Source organism: Chiloscyllium plagiosum, unplaced genomic scaffold, assembly GCF_037043375.1.
Source record: "Chiloscyllium plagiosum isolate Xiang-an unplaced genomic scaffold, Cpla_swu_hap1 HiC_scaffold_17, whole genome shotgun sequence".
NCBI classification, from domain to species: domain Eukaryota; kingdom Metazoa; phylum Chordata; class Chondrichthyes; order Orectolobiformes; family Hemiscylliidae; genus Chiloscyllium; species Chiloscyllium plagiosum.
In genome coordinates this window covers 53,532,156-53,545,404 of record NW_028270155.1, presented here as the reverse complement: position 1 = coordinate 53,545,404, position 13,249 = coordinate 53,532,156, and the positions used below count along the sequence as shown (strand labels likewise).

General features: G+C 50.8%; 1 protein-coding gene across 3 annotated transcripts in view; it reads right to left on the bottom strand.

Moving 5' to 3' along the window:
* nfatc3a (nuclear factor of activated T cells 3a) overlaps positions 1-13,249 on the bottom strand; it is a 183,800-nt gene that overhangs the window by 47,072 nt on the left and 123,479 nt on the right. For all 3 annotated transcript variants that reach the window (XM_043707036.2, XM_043707037.2, XM_043707038.2), the window contains exon 9: positions 2,650-3,405. In XM_043707036.2, the coding sequence (XP_043562971.2) occupies positions 2,650-3,405 (756 nt within the window). The remainder of the gene's footprint in view (positions 1-2,649; positions 3,406-13,249) is intronic.

Here is a 13,249-nt window from a genome sequence, read left to right as displayed (position 1 = left end):
AATGTTGCAGGCAGTAAACTGCTGACTCGGTCATGCTTGAATTTCACAGCTCTGATGGAGTTTGTGGGGTTTTGCAAGATGTTGGAAATGGTTCTGGGGAATGATAGAACTAGGGGAGTTAAGGGTTTGGTTGCACTAGGCAAGGACTGCAGAGATCGGTAGCTGTGGATGGTTGGATTATGTTTGAGATTATTTTTGAGGTCTGTCGTTAAGGAGAATGTCAGATACCCAGGACTGGCAACATCTGGAAGCATCGAAGGTATTGGAGCAGTACCCAAGGTCCATTTCCCTTCCAATTGTTACTTGCTTCTTCAACTTACATCACAATGATCAGGAATCCAAAACATCCAATTTCTCGAAAAAAAAATCTGTTTGAAGCTAGAAGTAATGTAGGGCTTTAAGTATTTACAATATCAGTAACATAACTAAGTATTTGAATGTTTACAATAAATATTGGTTGATTACAGTAGATTAAGCCTACCATGCATTTCTTTTCAAAATGATGACTATGAACCAAACTTACTGCATTGGAGTTGAACCAAATCTGAAAGATTTCACATCAATCTGAGGTTTCCAAAATTACATTTGCAGATGAATGCACACCATCACCGCCACCATCTCACATGATGAAGATTAAGCTATTTAATTTTTTTTCCTTAATTACTGGCAGGTCAATATCCTGCAATTTCCCTTTATAAGCTTTCCACCATCTACAAGGCTCATGTCAGAAAAGTTGAAAAATCTAACATTTTCACAACTCGAGAAGTTCAACATCATCCAGGACACGGCTGTTAGTTTCACTGGCATCTGTGACATGGGATTCAATATCTAGTGCCAACCAATATACCGTGATTCCAGTAGATATGATAAGCAGGACACACTACAACAATTTACCAAGGTTGCTTTGACAGCATCTCCTTCCCCTATAGCCAACGTGAACATGAATAGCAATGTTGTGGGAATACCATCACTCCTCCAAGTTCTCTTCAAAATTAAAAACAATTCTGATTTGAATATTTTTCACTTTTCCTCTATTATCACTGGCTATCAAAATTCCAGCTATCACTATTGTGGACACACCACCAAAGGATTTGGCAGTAGTTCAAGGAGACTACTAAGAAAAGCTACTGATATGCATTAATAAAGGTTTGCAAGCAGCCTTAAAACACAGAAAAACAAGCTTTCAAAATAGAAATACTTTGGCTTCATGCAGAGTTTGCAATTAAATCAATTCTTTTGATAAGTATTACAAACCAAAAATAAATTAAAATGATTAATATTGCTGAATTCTTTGTACTTCTGGAATAAGCTTTTTTTAAAATTCACGATTTTGGTATAGAAATGTAAGTATGTCTTTAAAGGATCACGTACAATCCCAACACCTGAAAACAAACAAGGTTAATTTGAGGGCAAGCTTACTGATTTTAAGAATATTTTATCATTAACTTGGCCGGCACTACAGAATTGTCTAGAAGTGGCAACCAAGTGTGAGGATTTCAGTGCCTTTCACAGATTATCTTAACTTTGAGTCTGTATTATAACTAAATTACAAAATACATTAAATACATATACTTACTAATAACACCACTTTAACCATGAGACATGATTCTTCATTTTTACAGAGCAAACAGAAAAAGTGGAGGTGTTAAAGTGCACGGCTCTTAATAAAATGACCCATACCAAGTGCTGGAATTCTTTGCAATATCTTTTCAACTTGTATTAGAGACACATCATAACTTATGAATTTTCACTCCACAGGTGGCTATCATAAAACCGGAAATCCCTCCTGAACATTTCATGCAAAAACGCAACATTTTGCATACATGGTGTAACAACTTTGGAAATTTACATGAGTTTACTTTTCACTGGCTTAATTTCTGGCTCATAAATGCCATAAATATGTAATAGTTTAGTTTTTGCTAAGCTCATCAAAATAAGACTAATATACACAGGCATGAAACAATGCAGAAACCAAATTAGTGTTAAGTCTGTGGTATTAGTTCAGTTTGTCCTAAGTTAATACTTAGGTATTGATGGGTCAGACTCTTGCTATTAGTTTACAGAAAGAAGGGAAAAATTATTAGAATATTAAACCAGTTTCCCTCAACTACACAGCTTTCCCCTTGTTCGATCCTCCCCTCTCCACTTTTTCTAGTCTTTGGCTGTGCGCATAACTATTATATCTCTTACATGTGCCAGCATCAGTGAAAGAAAAACACTTTCTCTCTTCATAGATACTACCAGAAATGCTGAATATTTCCTGTTACTTTATTTTGTTTTATTTATTAATGTTTTTCTTGACCATTAACTTTATTGTAGCATATTACTTTGAAGCTACCTTTAATAAGAATTTATCACGTTCCTGGTCAGTCCAACAAATAAAAAATATTTAAACCGATTATTTCTATTTAGTTTCTAATTAAAAGGATGTGCTTGGTTTGCGTAGGCAGCACTACGAAAAACATGATAAAAGATAAGACAACTGTTTTTCAGTCAACAGTTATAGAATTGCATATGAAGCACAATTTCCAAAGATAGTCCAATTTACTTATGTATCAGGCATGTTGTTTTCTAAATCTGTATGGTAATTCATTGGTGATGTCCTTTTTACAATAGAACACAAGTTTAAAATAAATTCAAATTACTTACCATCATCAAGTGTAATATCCTGCAGGCCAATGGCTTGAAAAGGTAATTCACTATCCTCCGGCTCTTGTTTAATGTTCAGGGATTCTCTCTCTGGTGTTGAGAATGATGATGGGTCACACACACTATGATGTGTCAACGGAGGAGGTGCGGACAGACATCCTAAACTTGAACTCTGTAGTGGTGATGAGGTTTGTCCAGAGTGTGGAGAATGTCCCAAAGAGTGAGCTGTTGTTGGAGATGGTGATGAAGCTGTACCTGGATTCGGAGAACAGTACATTTGCTGCATTTGTTGACATCCTAGGTTGATTTGAAGTGGACCAGCTACATCAGGCTGATAAGATAATTTTTCATATCTCTGGTTAGAAACAGAGTCCATGGGAAGACCTGGCTGTCCATTATACATCATGTTAGATTGCATAGGCTGATAAGAAGGCCTGATTGGTGGAGCTGGTGTAGGGAAAGACTGGTGACCCAAGGGAGGCATAAGGGAACATTCCGAACCTGGACTAATGCTTCTTCCCAAAAGATGTGGCACGCACGTTGCCGATGGAGAAATCATAGGTGCGTAACTCTGTTGCATTGGAGGGCCAAGGTTCCTCTGTGAAGTAGGTGCCAAATTTTCATGAGGGTGGCTAGTATCTGAGGAAGGCAGCTGAGACCCAACTTGATGTAGACCAGCAGTGTGTGCAACAGGCATTGGAAGGGTGGGAATGGTGGGCAATTCTATCTCATCTGTATGCTCCCGTTTGATTAAAACTGCAAAGAAATAAAAAAGATAGATTAAGTTGTATAGAGATTAATATATGCCTTAAATGCATTCCAGTTTCTCACCATTTTTGCTGATAGCATAGTCGAGTGTAGTGTTATGGTATCATTTGAATTTGTTACCAAACAATACAGAAAACTGTGAAGTCAAGCAGCATTCTAAGACTGAAGTAAGCAAACTGGCTGTACAGTATTGAATGAGTGTTACATTTCCAATTGTGCAATTATACAATTGAAATGTTAAATTAAAGCCCTGCCTGACTACTGTGTAGTTTGCAAGGACAAAGATCCAATAAAACTATTCAATGAGGTGTAAAACTCTCTCCATTGAAATCACAAATAAAAATAAATTGTCTATTTACTTCAATTTCAGGCTCTAACTGCTTTCAGTATGATTGCCACGTAGAGTGAGGTAACATTACTTCATGAATTGAATTCTTCGATATCAAGTGTAATGGGATAAGAAAGATGCAAATGCACATTTTTGTTTTGCTGATCACTGCTAATTCCCAGAACCATACCCAGTTGACTATTCATTAGCAGTGATCACAGGCAAATAAGTGTTAACTAGCTATGTAAACAGAAGATTTCACACTGAATGTTATATGAAACGCCACTGGACAGAGATCAGGGCTCTGGAAACCAGCCCATGTTTTTTCTTTCTTAGCCCAAGTAAACACTCCTACTCTGATCAGTGAATTAAGCCAGGGACTAAATCGGTGACCTGTGGCTCTACATCATTCAAGGTAGTACTTTCATTTAGTGAGACATTAATAGTGAAGTCTTAACTCAGGTCTTCAGAGAAAAGTAATACAAACTGCACTAAAGTACAATCTAAAAATCACACTCACTGCAATGACTGTTCAGCTCCTGCATTCTTTCCTATTATACATAAACTGACATATCAAAACTCAGGAGTATAGTGATCATTCAGTAAGACATCTAAATAATACAAGCAGACTAACAGAAAGCACCCATTTTTTTCATGCCAACTCTGTCCCATAACTTCCAAATGGAACCTTAAACTGGGCCCACAAGATTCCAATATAAATTACATCATACACATATCTGCAATATTCAATATAAATAAGCAAAAAACAAGTGTAAGGCATTTTATTTTATAAATCAAAGGCACTTACCCTTCAAGAGTAGTGTTCACAAACCCCTATGGCAGAACTGCTAAATGCTAAGCATGGAAGTGATAACTCACATCAAAAGGAACAAAAGATTGTATTTAAAGTTGTTTAAATTTTAGTTTGTAGGTATTTAAATGGATAACTTAAAATCACTTCATAATCATGTCATTTATCCTAATTTTTGTCAAATTTATCAATTGGTAAAGGGATAAAATAGCAGTTGCTGCTGTTAGGAAACAAAAAAGTCTGAGCCAAGTCATATTTTGCACTGTCGCAAGATGGCATTTCAAAATTTAGAATGTGGGCCCATTTAAATATTATCAAATAGCTTGTAACAAATGGTAGCAGCTGCATTGAACATTGCTACTTAACTCTGAACACACTTCTAATACTCTATATAACAGCTTCACATTCAACAATTTAAATATTTTGATATTTTAGAATTAACATGCTTTTCCTGTGCAGGTTTATGAATTTAAATTTACAATCGAAGTATATGATAAACAAATAGGTTGCTGCCTCATTGAAATACAAATAAAAATTTCCAATGACAGTTTCCTAGAAAATATTTGAAAAGGCACTAGCAGATTTTTCATGACATTTCTCACTTCCTTGGTAGATGTTTTATTATAATGACAGCAAGGTTACACTATGCAATCTTGCACAACTACTTATATCTTTGCACCATTGCTTCATGAAGTAACTGACATCTCTATTTCCATAACTTAAAAAAAGTACATAACCTATTGCAAATCTAGTATTTCAGTTGGTAAAGTTTGTTTCTTGCATCCCTAAAATTCCAAGTATCATATTAAATAATTTGTCTTTTATTTAAGTTGCATCTAAAAGCTATTGCATACAAATTAATCTCCTGGCTACTAACTCAAATCTTTCGTTGGATATTTGACAAGTACTCAAAAAGACAATAGCTAACATTTGTTCAAATGCTGACAGGAAACTATATATATAAAAAAGGATTTTTAAAATAAGTTTAAAAACACATCACAAAGTTACAGTGTAACTGTTATAAGCCTTTTACATTCTTTCACTTAATTCATGTAGAGAAACTAGCAAAGATATCAAAACAGAGAAATGTGGCTTTCCCAAATGGCAAGGAAATCAAAGCTAATGCAGGAATTTTCTAACAGACATTGAAAAGCATGATTTTCCAGACCTGCAGACTTCTTGTTTCCTGTGGCAGAATGGTTTGTAAATGAGCAACTATCATTCCAAGAGGAATGGAGCTGTACTTGGAGGTGGAGGTGGAGATTGTGGGGGGGGGGGTGGAGGGGGTTGAGGATGAGACGGAGTGTTTGAGCAAGACAGAGTAAATAATATTTGCAGATGCAATGAAAAATAGTTTCTGCTTTGGCAAAGGGTAACAATTTTGTATCACTTCGCTGGCTTCTAAAATAAACCGATTCTTAAAACTGATGATTTGAGACAAGTAACCAAAAAGACTTGGCTGCTTTAAGTGTTCAGGTGACAACACAAGCCTACACATTTCACAGCGCTTTCCCATTGCTTTGGGTGCCATACGCCCACATATACACTGCTGTTAGTGACAAACAGTTTGCGACATGTTCAAGTCTCAGCCTCTGCCAGTTTAGCAGAAGACCGTGGTTTACAGATAATAACTGGTTACTGCTTAGCAATACATCAAGCCACTTCCTGCCAACACCTGTCCTGATACAGTATTGGTCCACTAAATGTTTCTCACAATGAAAACAGGAAATATATCAAGTGGGCTGTGTTATGAGCACTCGGCCTTGGTGAAATATCATTATTCTGTAGCCCTATGGTAATATAAGAGCAAAGTATTATCGTCACAAACTGACATAATAGAAAAAGTTAATTCTCTCCTATTGGCTATAAAGAAAGAGTACAGTTAAAATTGAGTGACTCCATTTACTGCTGATTTTTTGCTGACAGAAGAGTGAATGAGGCTTTTGCTAGATTTCTTAGTGAACCTAACTATAAACGTAAATCATTATCCCACAACCTACATGCAACTCAGTGGCATATTCCTGTGCAGTAATACTCATCCAGATTAAACTCTAGGCTCACCACTTCCTCATTTCAACACCCCGCCCGTCCTAACATACCTTACTATGTGCTGCTGTTCTTTGCATTAGCAGACTTACCTTTGCTCACCACTGCTCAATCCCTACTCCTTGCATTTTTGAATATTCCAACATTGCTCAATTTGATTAACTATATTAAGATTAGAGCGGTGCTGGAAAAGCACAGCAGGTCAGGCAGCATCCGAGGAACAGGAAAATAGACATTTCGGGCAAGAGCTCTTCATCAGCCCTTTATTCCTGATGAAGGGCTCCTGCCCGAAACATCTATTTTCCTGTTCCTCAGACACTGCCTGACCTGCTGTGCTTTTCCAGCACTACTCTAATCTTGACTCTAGTCTCCCGCATCTGCGGTCCTCACTTTCGCCTATATTAAGATTAGTACTAGTTATCTTGCTCTTCAGAAGTGCCATCATTGTCTAATGAGAACAGCAAACTTTTAGAAAGGAACAGCGAGGCATCAAAACAATCAAGGAATTCTTATAACAACAAAGCCCAAACTGCATTACAAAATCCAATTATTTTTGATTCTATAAATTTTGATTTCTTCCCTTCCCCCCAAGAGAAGCTTTCCTACTTAAATGCAAGTCCTCTGCCACTGATATTCTGGATAAGTTTTGCTGTGCTATTTATCTAAGAGATCTCACATTGCGAAAGTTTTGGGAAGCTATTTTAAATAAATATAAGAGGATATTCATGGTGAAATTTTTTTATTATAAAATTGAAAACAGCTCCAAATATTGCTTAATTGATAAATTCAAGTTAACAAAACATTTTGTTCGAAACTCATTGTGTCCCAAGTTAGCTATTTACAGCTAATGCAATGGTGGGAGTGCTATAAATGGATTCAGTATCTTTGCATGCAAGCGGAAGAAAAACTGACAGTTGATCAGAATCCTTGCTTCTGAATGTTTTCCACTAAATCAACACCAGTAAGAATGAATACCTTCATTAGAGCAAGGGAAACACTTGACAGGAAATATACAGCATCTTTGACAAATGATTAACTGTCTAACAGCTTTTCTCATCTCTGATCTTGATCTCACTGTTCACCCCATGCTTGCCATCTGTAAATCATATTTCTACAGTCCAAAAGTATGGCTTCATCTTACAAATCTATTATCAATAAAAGAGTGAGAATAAGACAACGTTTTAAAAGATCCCAGCTACTTACTTGAAAGACAGCTTAACAACTTCATGAAAACTATTCACATATGACTTGGTTTAGCCAAAATTCGGGGGAGGGGGCATTAAATCACACCAACGAATGTAAAATCCAACAATTATCACTGTCTTTTCACACTGTTAAATTGTCAAGGATAAAAAATACAATGTGGTCATCTGGACGTTTAAATATGCGAAAGAAAAACCTGTTTTAGTATTGGTTATCTGATTGGACATGTATATTGGGTCAGAGCTTATTTTAAAAGATGAACAAACATTATTAAGGTTCACTTTATTTCAATGAGCTAATATTCAGAGAGGAACATAGCTGGATGGAAGGCATATCAGCAGGTGAGTATTTGGAGATAGTGACCACAACTCAGTAATATTTAAGATAGTTGTGGAAAAGGATAAGGGCAGGCTAAGAATAACCTTGTCAAAACAGGGAAAAGCCTAATTTTACTAAGATATGACTTGGGCAAGTGGACTGGGAACGACTATTTGCAGATACAACCATGTTAGAGCAGTGGAAAGCACTCAAGGAAGAAATAGCAAGAGAACAGGGCAGTAATGTTTCCCGAAAGACAAAAGATTGGACTGTGAACGGAGAACTCTGGGCATCGAGAAGAGAGAGAGGTGGGAAGGGAGGGGAGGTGGGAGGAGGAGGGGGGAGGAAGAGAGAGAGGGGAAGAAGGAGGGGGGGAGGAAGAGAGAGGGGGGGGAGGAAGAGAGAGGGGGGGAGGAAGAGAGAGGGGGGGGGGAAGAGAGAGGGGGGGGGGAAGAGAGAGGGGGGGGGAGGGAGGTAGATAGGTGGGAGGAGAGAGAGGGGAGGAGAGAGAGGGGAGGAGAGAGAGGGGGAGGAGGCGGAGAAGGAGGAGGGGCGGGGGGGTGGAGGAGGAGGGGGAGAAGGAGGAGCGGGAAGGAGGGGGGGGGGAAGGAGGGGGGGGTGAGGAGAGGGGGGGTGAGGAGAGGGGGGGTGAGGAGAGGGGGGGTGAGGAGAGGGGGGGTGAGGAGAGGGGGGGGGTGAGGAGAGGGGGGGGTGAGGAGGGGGGGGTGAGGAGGGGGGGGTGAGGAGGGGGGGGTGAGGAGGGGGGGGTGAGGAGGGGGGGGGTGAGGAGGGGGGGGTGAGGGAGGGGGGGGTGAGGAGGGGGGGGTGAGGAGGGGGGGTGAGGAGGGGGGGGGTGAGGAGGGGGGGGTGAGGAGGGGGGGGGTGAGGAGGGGGGGGTGAGGAGGGGGGGGTGAGGAGGGGGGGTGAGGAGGGGGGGTGAGGAGGGGGGGGTGAGGAGGGGGGGTGAGGAGGGGGGGGGTGAGGAGGGGGGGGGTGAGGAGGGGGGGGTGAGGAGGGGGGGTGAGGAGGGGGGGGTGAGGAGGGGGGGGTGAGGAGGGGGGGGTGAGGAGGGGGGGGTGAGGAGGGGGGGGTGAGGAGGGGGGGGTGAGGAGGGGGGGTGAGGGGGGGGGTGAGGGGGGGGTGAGGGGGGGGTGAGGAGGGGGGGAGGAGAGGGGGAGGAGGGGGGAGGAGGAGGGGGGAGGAGGAGGGGGGGAGGGTGAGGAGAGGGGGGGGTGAGGAGGGGGGGGTGAGGAGGGGGGGAGGGGGGGTGTGGAGGGGGGGGTGAGGAGGGAGGGAGGTGAGGGGGGAGGAGAGGGGGGGAGGAGGGGGGAGGAGGGGGGGAGGAGGGGGGGGAGGAGGGGGGAGGAGAGGGGGGGGTGAGGAGAGGGGGGGGTGAGGAGAGGGGGGGGCGAGGAGAGGGGGGGGCGAGGAGAGGGGGGGGTGAGGAGAGGGGGGGTGAGGAGAGGGGGGGTGAGGAGAGGGGGGGGGGTGAGGAGAGGGGGGGAGGAGGGGGGTGAGGAGAGGGGGGTGAGGAGGGGGGGGTGAGGAGGGGGGGGGTGAGGAGGGGGGGGTGAGGAGGGGGGGGTGAGGAGGGGGGGGGTGAGGAGGGGGGGGTGAGGAGGGGGGGGTGAGGAGGGGGGGGTGAGGAGGGGGGGGGTGAGGAGGGGGGGTGAGGAGGGGGGGGTGAGGAGGGGGGGGGGTGAGGAGGGGGGGGTGAGGAGGGGGGGGTGAGGAGGGGGGGGTGAGGAGGGGGGGGTGAGGAGGGGGGGGTGAGGAGGGGGGATGTGAGGAGGGGGGGGTGAGGAGGGGGGGGTGAGGGGGGGGTGAGGGGGGGGGTGAGGAGGGGGGGGTGAGGAGGGGGGGAGGAGAGGGGGGAGGAGGGGGGAGGAGGAGGGGGGAGGAGGAGGGGGGGAGGAGGGGGGGAGGGTGAGGAGAGGGGGGGGTGAGGAGGGGGGGGTGAGGAGGGGGGGAAGGGGGGTGTGGAGGGGGGGTGAGGAGGGGGGTGAGGAGAGGGGGGAGGAGAGGGGGGAGGTGGGGGGAGGAGGGGGGGAGGAGGGGTGAGGGAGGGGGGGGTGAGGAGAGGGGGGGGCGAGGAGAGGGGGGGGGCGAGGAGAGGGGGGGGCGAGGAGAGGGGGGGGCGAGGAGAGGGGGGGTGAGGAGAGGGGGGGTGAGGAGAGGGGGGGTGAGGAGAGGGGGGGTGAGGAGAGGGGGGGGTGAGGAGAGGGGGGGGTGAGGAGAGGGGGGGGTGAGGAGAGGGGGGGTGAGGAGAGGGGGGTGAGGAGAGGGGGGTGAGGAGAGGGGGGGTGAGGAGAGGGGGGGTGAGGAGGGGGGGGGTGAGGAGAGGGGGGGTGAGGAGAGGGGGGGTGAGGAGAGGGGGGGTGAGGAGAGGGGGGGTGGAGGAGAGGGGGGGTGAGGAGAGGGGGGGGGTGAGGAGAGGGGGGGTGAGGAGAGGGGGGGTGAGGAGAGGGGGGTGAGGAGAGGGGGGTGAGGAGAGGGGGTGAGGAGGGGGGTGAGGAGAGGGGGGTGAGGAGAGGGGGGTGAGGAGAGGGGGGTGAGGAGAGGGGGGTGAGGGAGGAGGGGGGTGAGGAGAGGGGGTGAGGAGAGGGGGTGAGGAGAGGGGGGTGAGGAGTGGGGGGTGAGGTGAGGGGGGTGAGGAGAGGGGGGTGAGGAGAGGGGGGTGAGGAGAGGGGGGGTGAGGAGAGGGGGGTGAGGAGAGGGGGTGAGGAGAGGGGGGTGAGGAGAGGGGGGGTGAGGAGAGGGGGGGTGAGGAGAGGGGGGGTGAGGAGAGGGGGGTGAGGAGAGGGGGGGGTGAGGAGAGGGGGGGTGAGGAGAGGGGGGTGAGGAGAGGGGGGTGAGGAGGGGGGGGTGGGGGTGAGGGGGGGTGAGGAGAGGGGGGTGAGGAGAGGGGGGTGGGTGAGGGGGGTGTGGAGAGGGGGGTGAGGAGAGGGGGGTGAGGAGAGGGGGGGTGAGGAGAGGGGGGTGAGGAGAGGGGGGTGAGGGGAGAGGGGGGGTGAGGAGAGGGGGGGGCGGAGGAGGGGAGGCGAGGGGGGGAGGAGAGGGGGGGGAGGAGAGGGGGGGAGGAGAGGGGGGGAGGAGAGGGGGGGAGGAGAGGGGGGGAGGAGAGGGGGGGGGCGGAGGAGGGGAGGAGAGGGGGGGGAGGAGAGGGGGGGGGAGGAGAGGAGGGGGAGGAGAGGAGGGGGAGGAGAGGAGGGGGGAGACGAGAGGGGGGGGACGAGAGGGGGGGGACGAGAGGGGGGGACGAGAGGGGGGGGGGACGAGAGGGGGGGGGGGCGAGAGGGAGGGGACGAGAGGGGGGGGGACGAGAGGGGGGGGGACGAGAGGGGGGGGACGAGAGGGGGGGGACGAGAGGGGGGGGAACGAGAGGGGGGGGGAACGAGAGGGGGGGGGGAGGAGAGGGGGAGAGGAGGGGGAGTAGGGGGGGAGGAGGGGGAGGAGAGGGTGGGAGGAGAGGGTAGAAGGAGAGGGGGGGAGGAGAGGGGGGTGAGGAGAGGGGGGTGAGGAGAGGGGGGTGAGGAGAGGGGGGTGAGGAGAGGGGGGTGAGGAGAGGGGGGTGAGGAGAGGGGGGTGAGGAGAGGGGGGTGAGGAGAGGGGGGTGAGGAGAGGGGGGTGAGGAGAGGGGGGTGAGGGGGGGGCAGAGGAGGGGAGGCGAGGGGGGGAGGAGAGGGGGGGGAGGAGAGGAGGGGGAGACGAGGGGGGGGACGAGAGGGGGGGACGAGAGGGGGGGACGAGAGGGGGGGACGAGGGGGGGGGGGGACGAGGGGGGGGGACGAGAGGGGGGGGACGAGGGGGGGGGGACGAGGGGGGGGGGACGAGAGGGGGGGGGGACGAGAGGGGGGGGGGACGAGAGGGGGGGGGGGGACGAGAGGGGGGGGGGACGAGAGGGGGGGGGGCGAGAGGGGGGGGGACGAGAGGGGGGGGGGGATGAGAGGGGGGGGGACGAGAGGGGGGAGGGACCGAGGGGGGGGGGGGGGACCGAGAGGGGGGGGAGGAGAGGGGGGGGGGAGGAGGGGGGGGGAGGAGGGGAGGCGAGGACGGGGGGGGGGGGAGGAGAGGGGGGGAGGAGAGGGGGGGAGGAGAGGGGGGGAGGAGAGGGGGGGAGGAGAGGGGGGGAGGAGAAGGGGGAGTAGGGGGGGAGGAGGAGGGGGAGTAGGGGGGGGAGGAGGGGGGAGTAGGGGGGGAGGAGAGGGGAGGGAGGAGGGGGGAAGGAGGTGAGGGGGGGTTGAAGGGGGGGGGGAGGGGGGGGGGGAGGAGAGGAGAGGGGGAGGAGGGAGGGAAGGAGTTGAGGGGGGGTTGGATGGGGGGGAGGAGAGGGGGGGAGGAGAGGGGTGAGGAGAGGGGGTGAGGAGAGCGGGGGGAGGAGAGGGGGGGGAGGAGAGGGGGGGGGAGGAGAGGGGGGGAGGAGGGGGGGGAGGAGGGGGGGGAGGAGGGGGGGGGGAGGAGAGGGGGGAGGAGAGGGGGGGAGGAGGGGGGGAGGAGGGGGGGGAGGAGGGGGAGAGGAGGGGAGAGGAGGGGGAGGAGGGGGAGAGGAGGGGGAGAGGAGGGGGAGAGGAGGGGGAGAGGAGGGGGAGAGGAGGGGGAGAGGAGGAGGGGGAGAGGAGAGGGGGGAGGAGAGGGGGGAAGAGAGGGGGGAAGGAGAGGGGAGGAGGAGGGTGGGTGAGGGGGGGTGAGGGGGGGGGAGAGAGGAGAGGGGGAGGAGGGGGGGGAGGAGGGAGGAGGGAGGGAAGGAGGTGAGGGGGGGTTGGAGAGGGGGGGGAGGAGGGGGGGAGGAGAGGGGGAGGAGGAGGAGAGGGGGGAGGAGGAGGAGAGGGGGAGGAGGAGAGGGGGAGGAGGAGGAGAGGGGGAGGAGGAGGAGGGGGGGAGGAGGAGAGGGGGGGAGGAGGAGAGGGGGGGAGGAGGAGAGGGGGGGAGAGGAGGAGGGGGGGGGGAGGAGGGGGGGAGGTGGGGGGGAGGAGGAGAGGGGGGAGGAGGAGAGGGGGGGGGAGAGAGGGGGGAGGAGGAGAGGGGGGGGGGAGGAGGAGAGGGGGGGAGGAGGAGAGGGGGGGAGGAGGAGAGGGGGGGGGAGGAGGAGAGGGGGGGGGGGAGGAGGAGTGGTGCAGGGGGTGGGG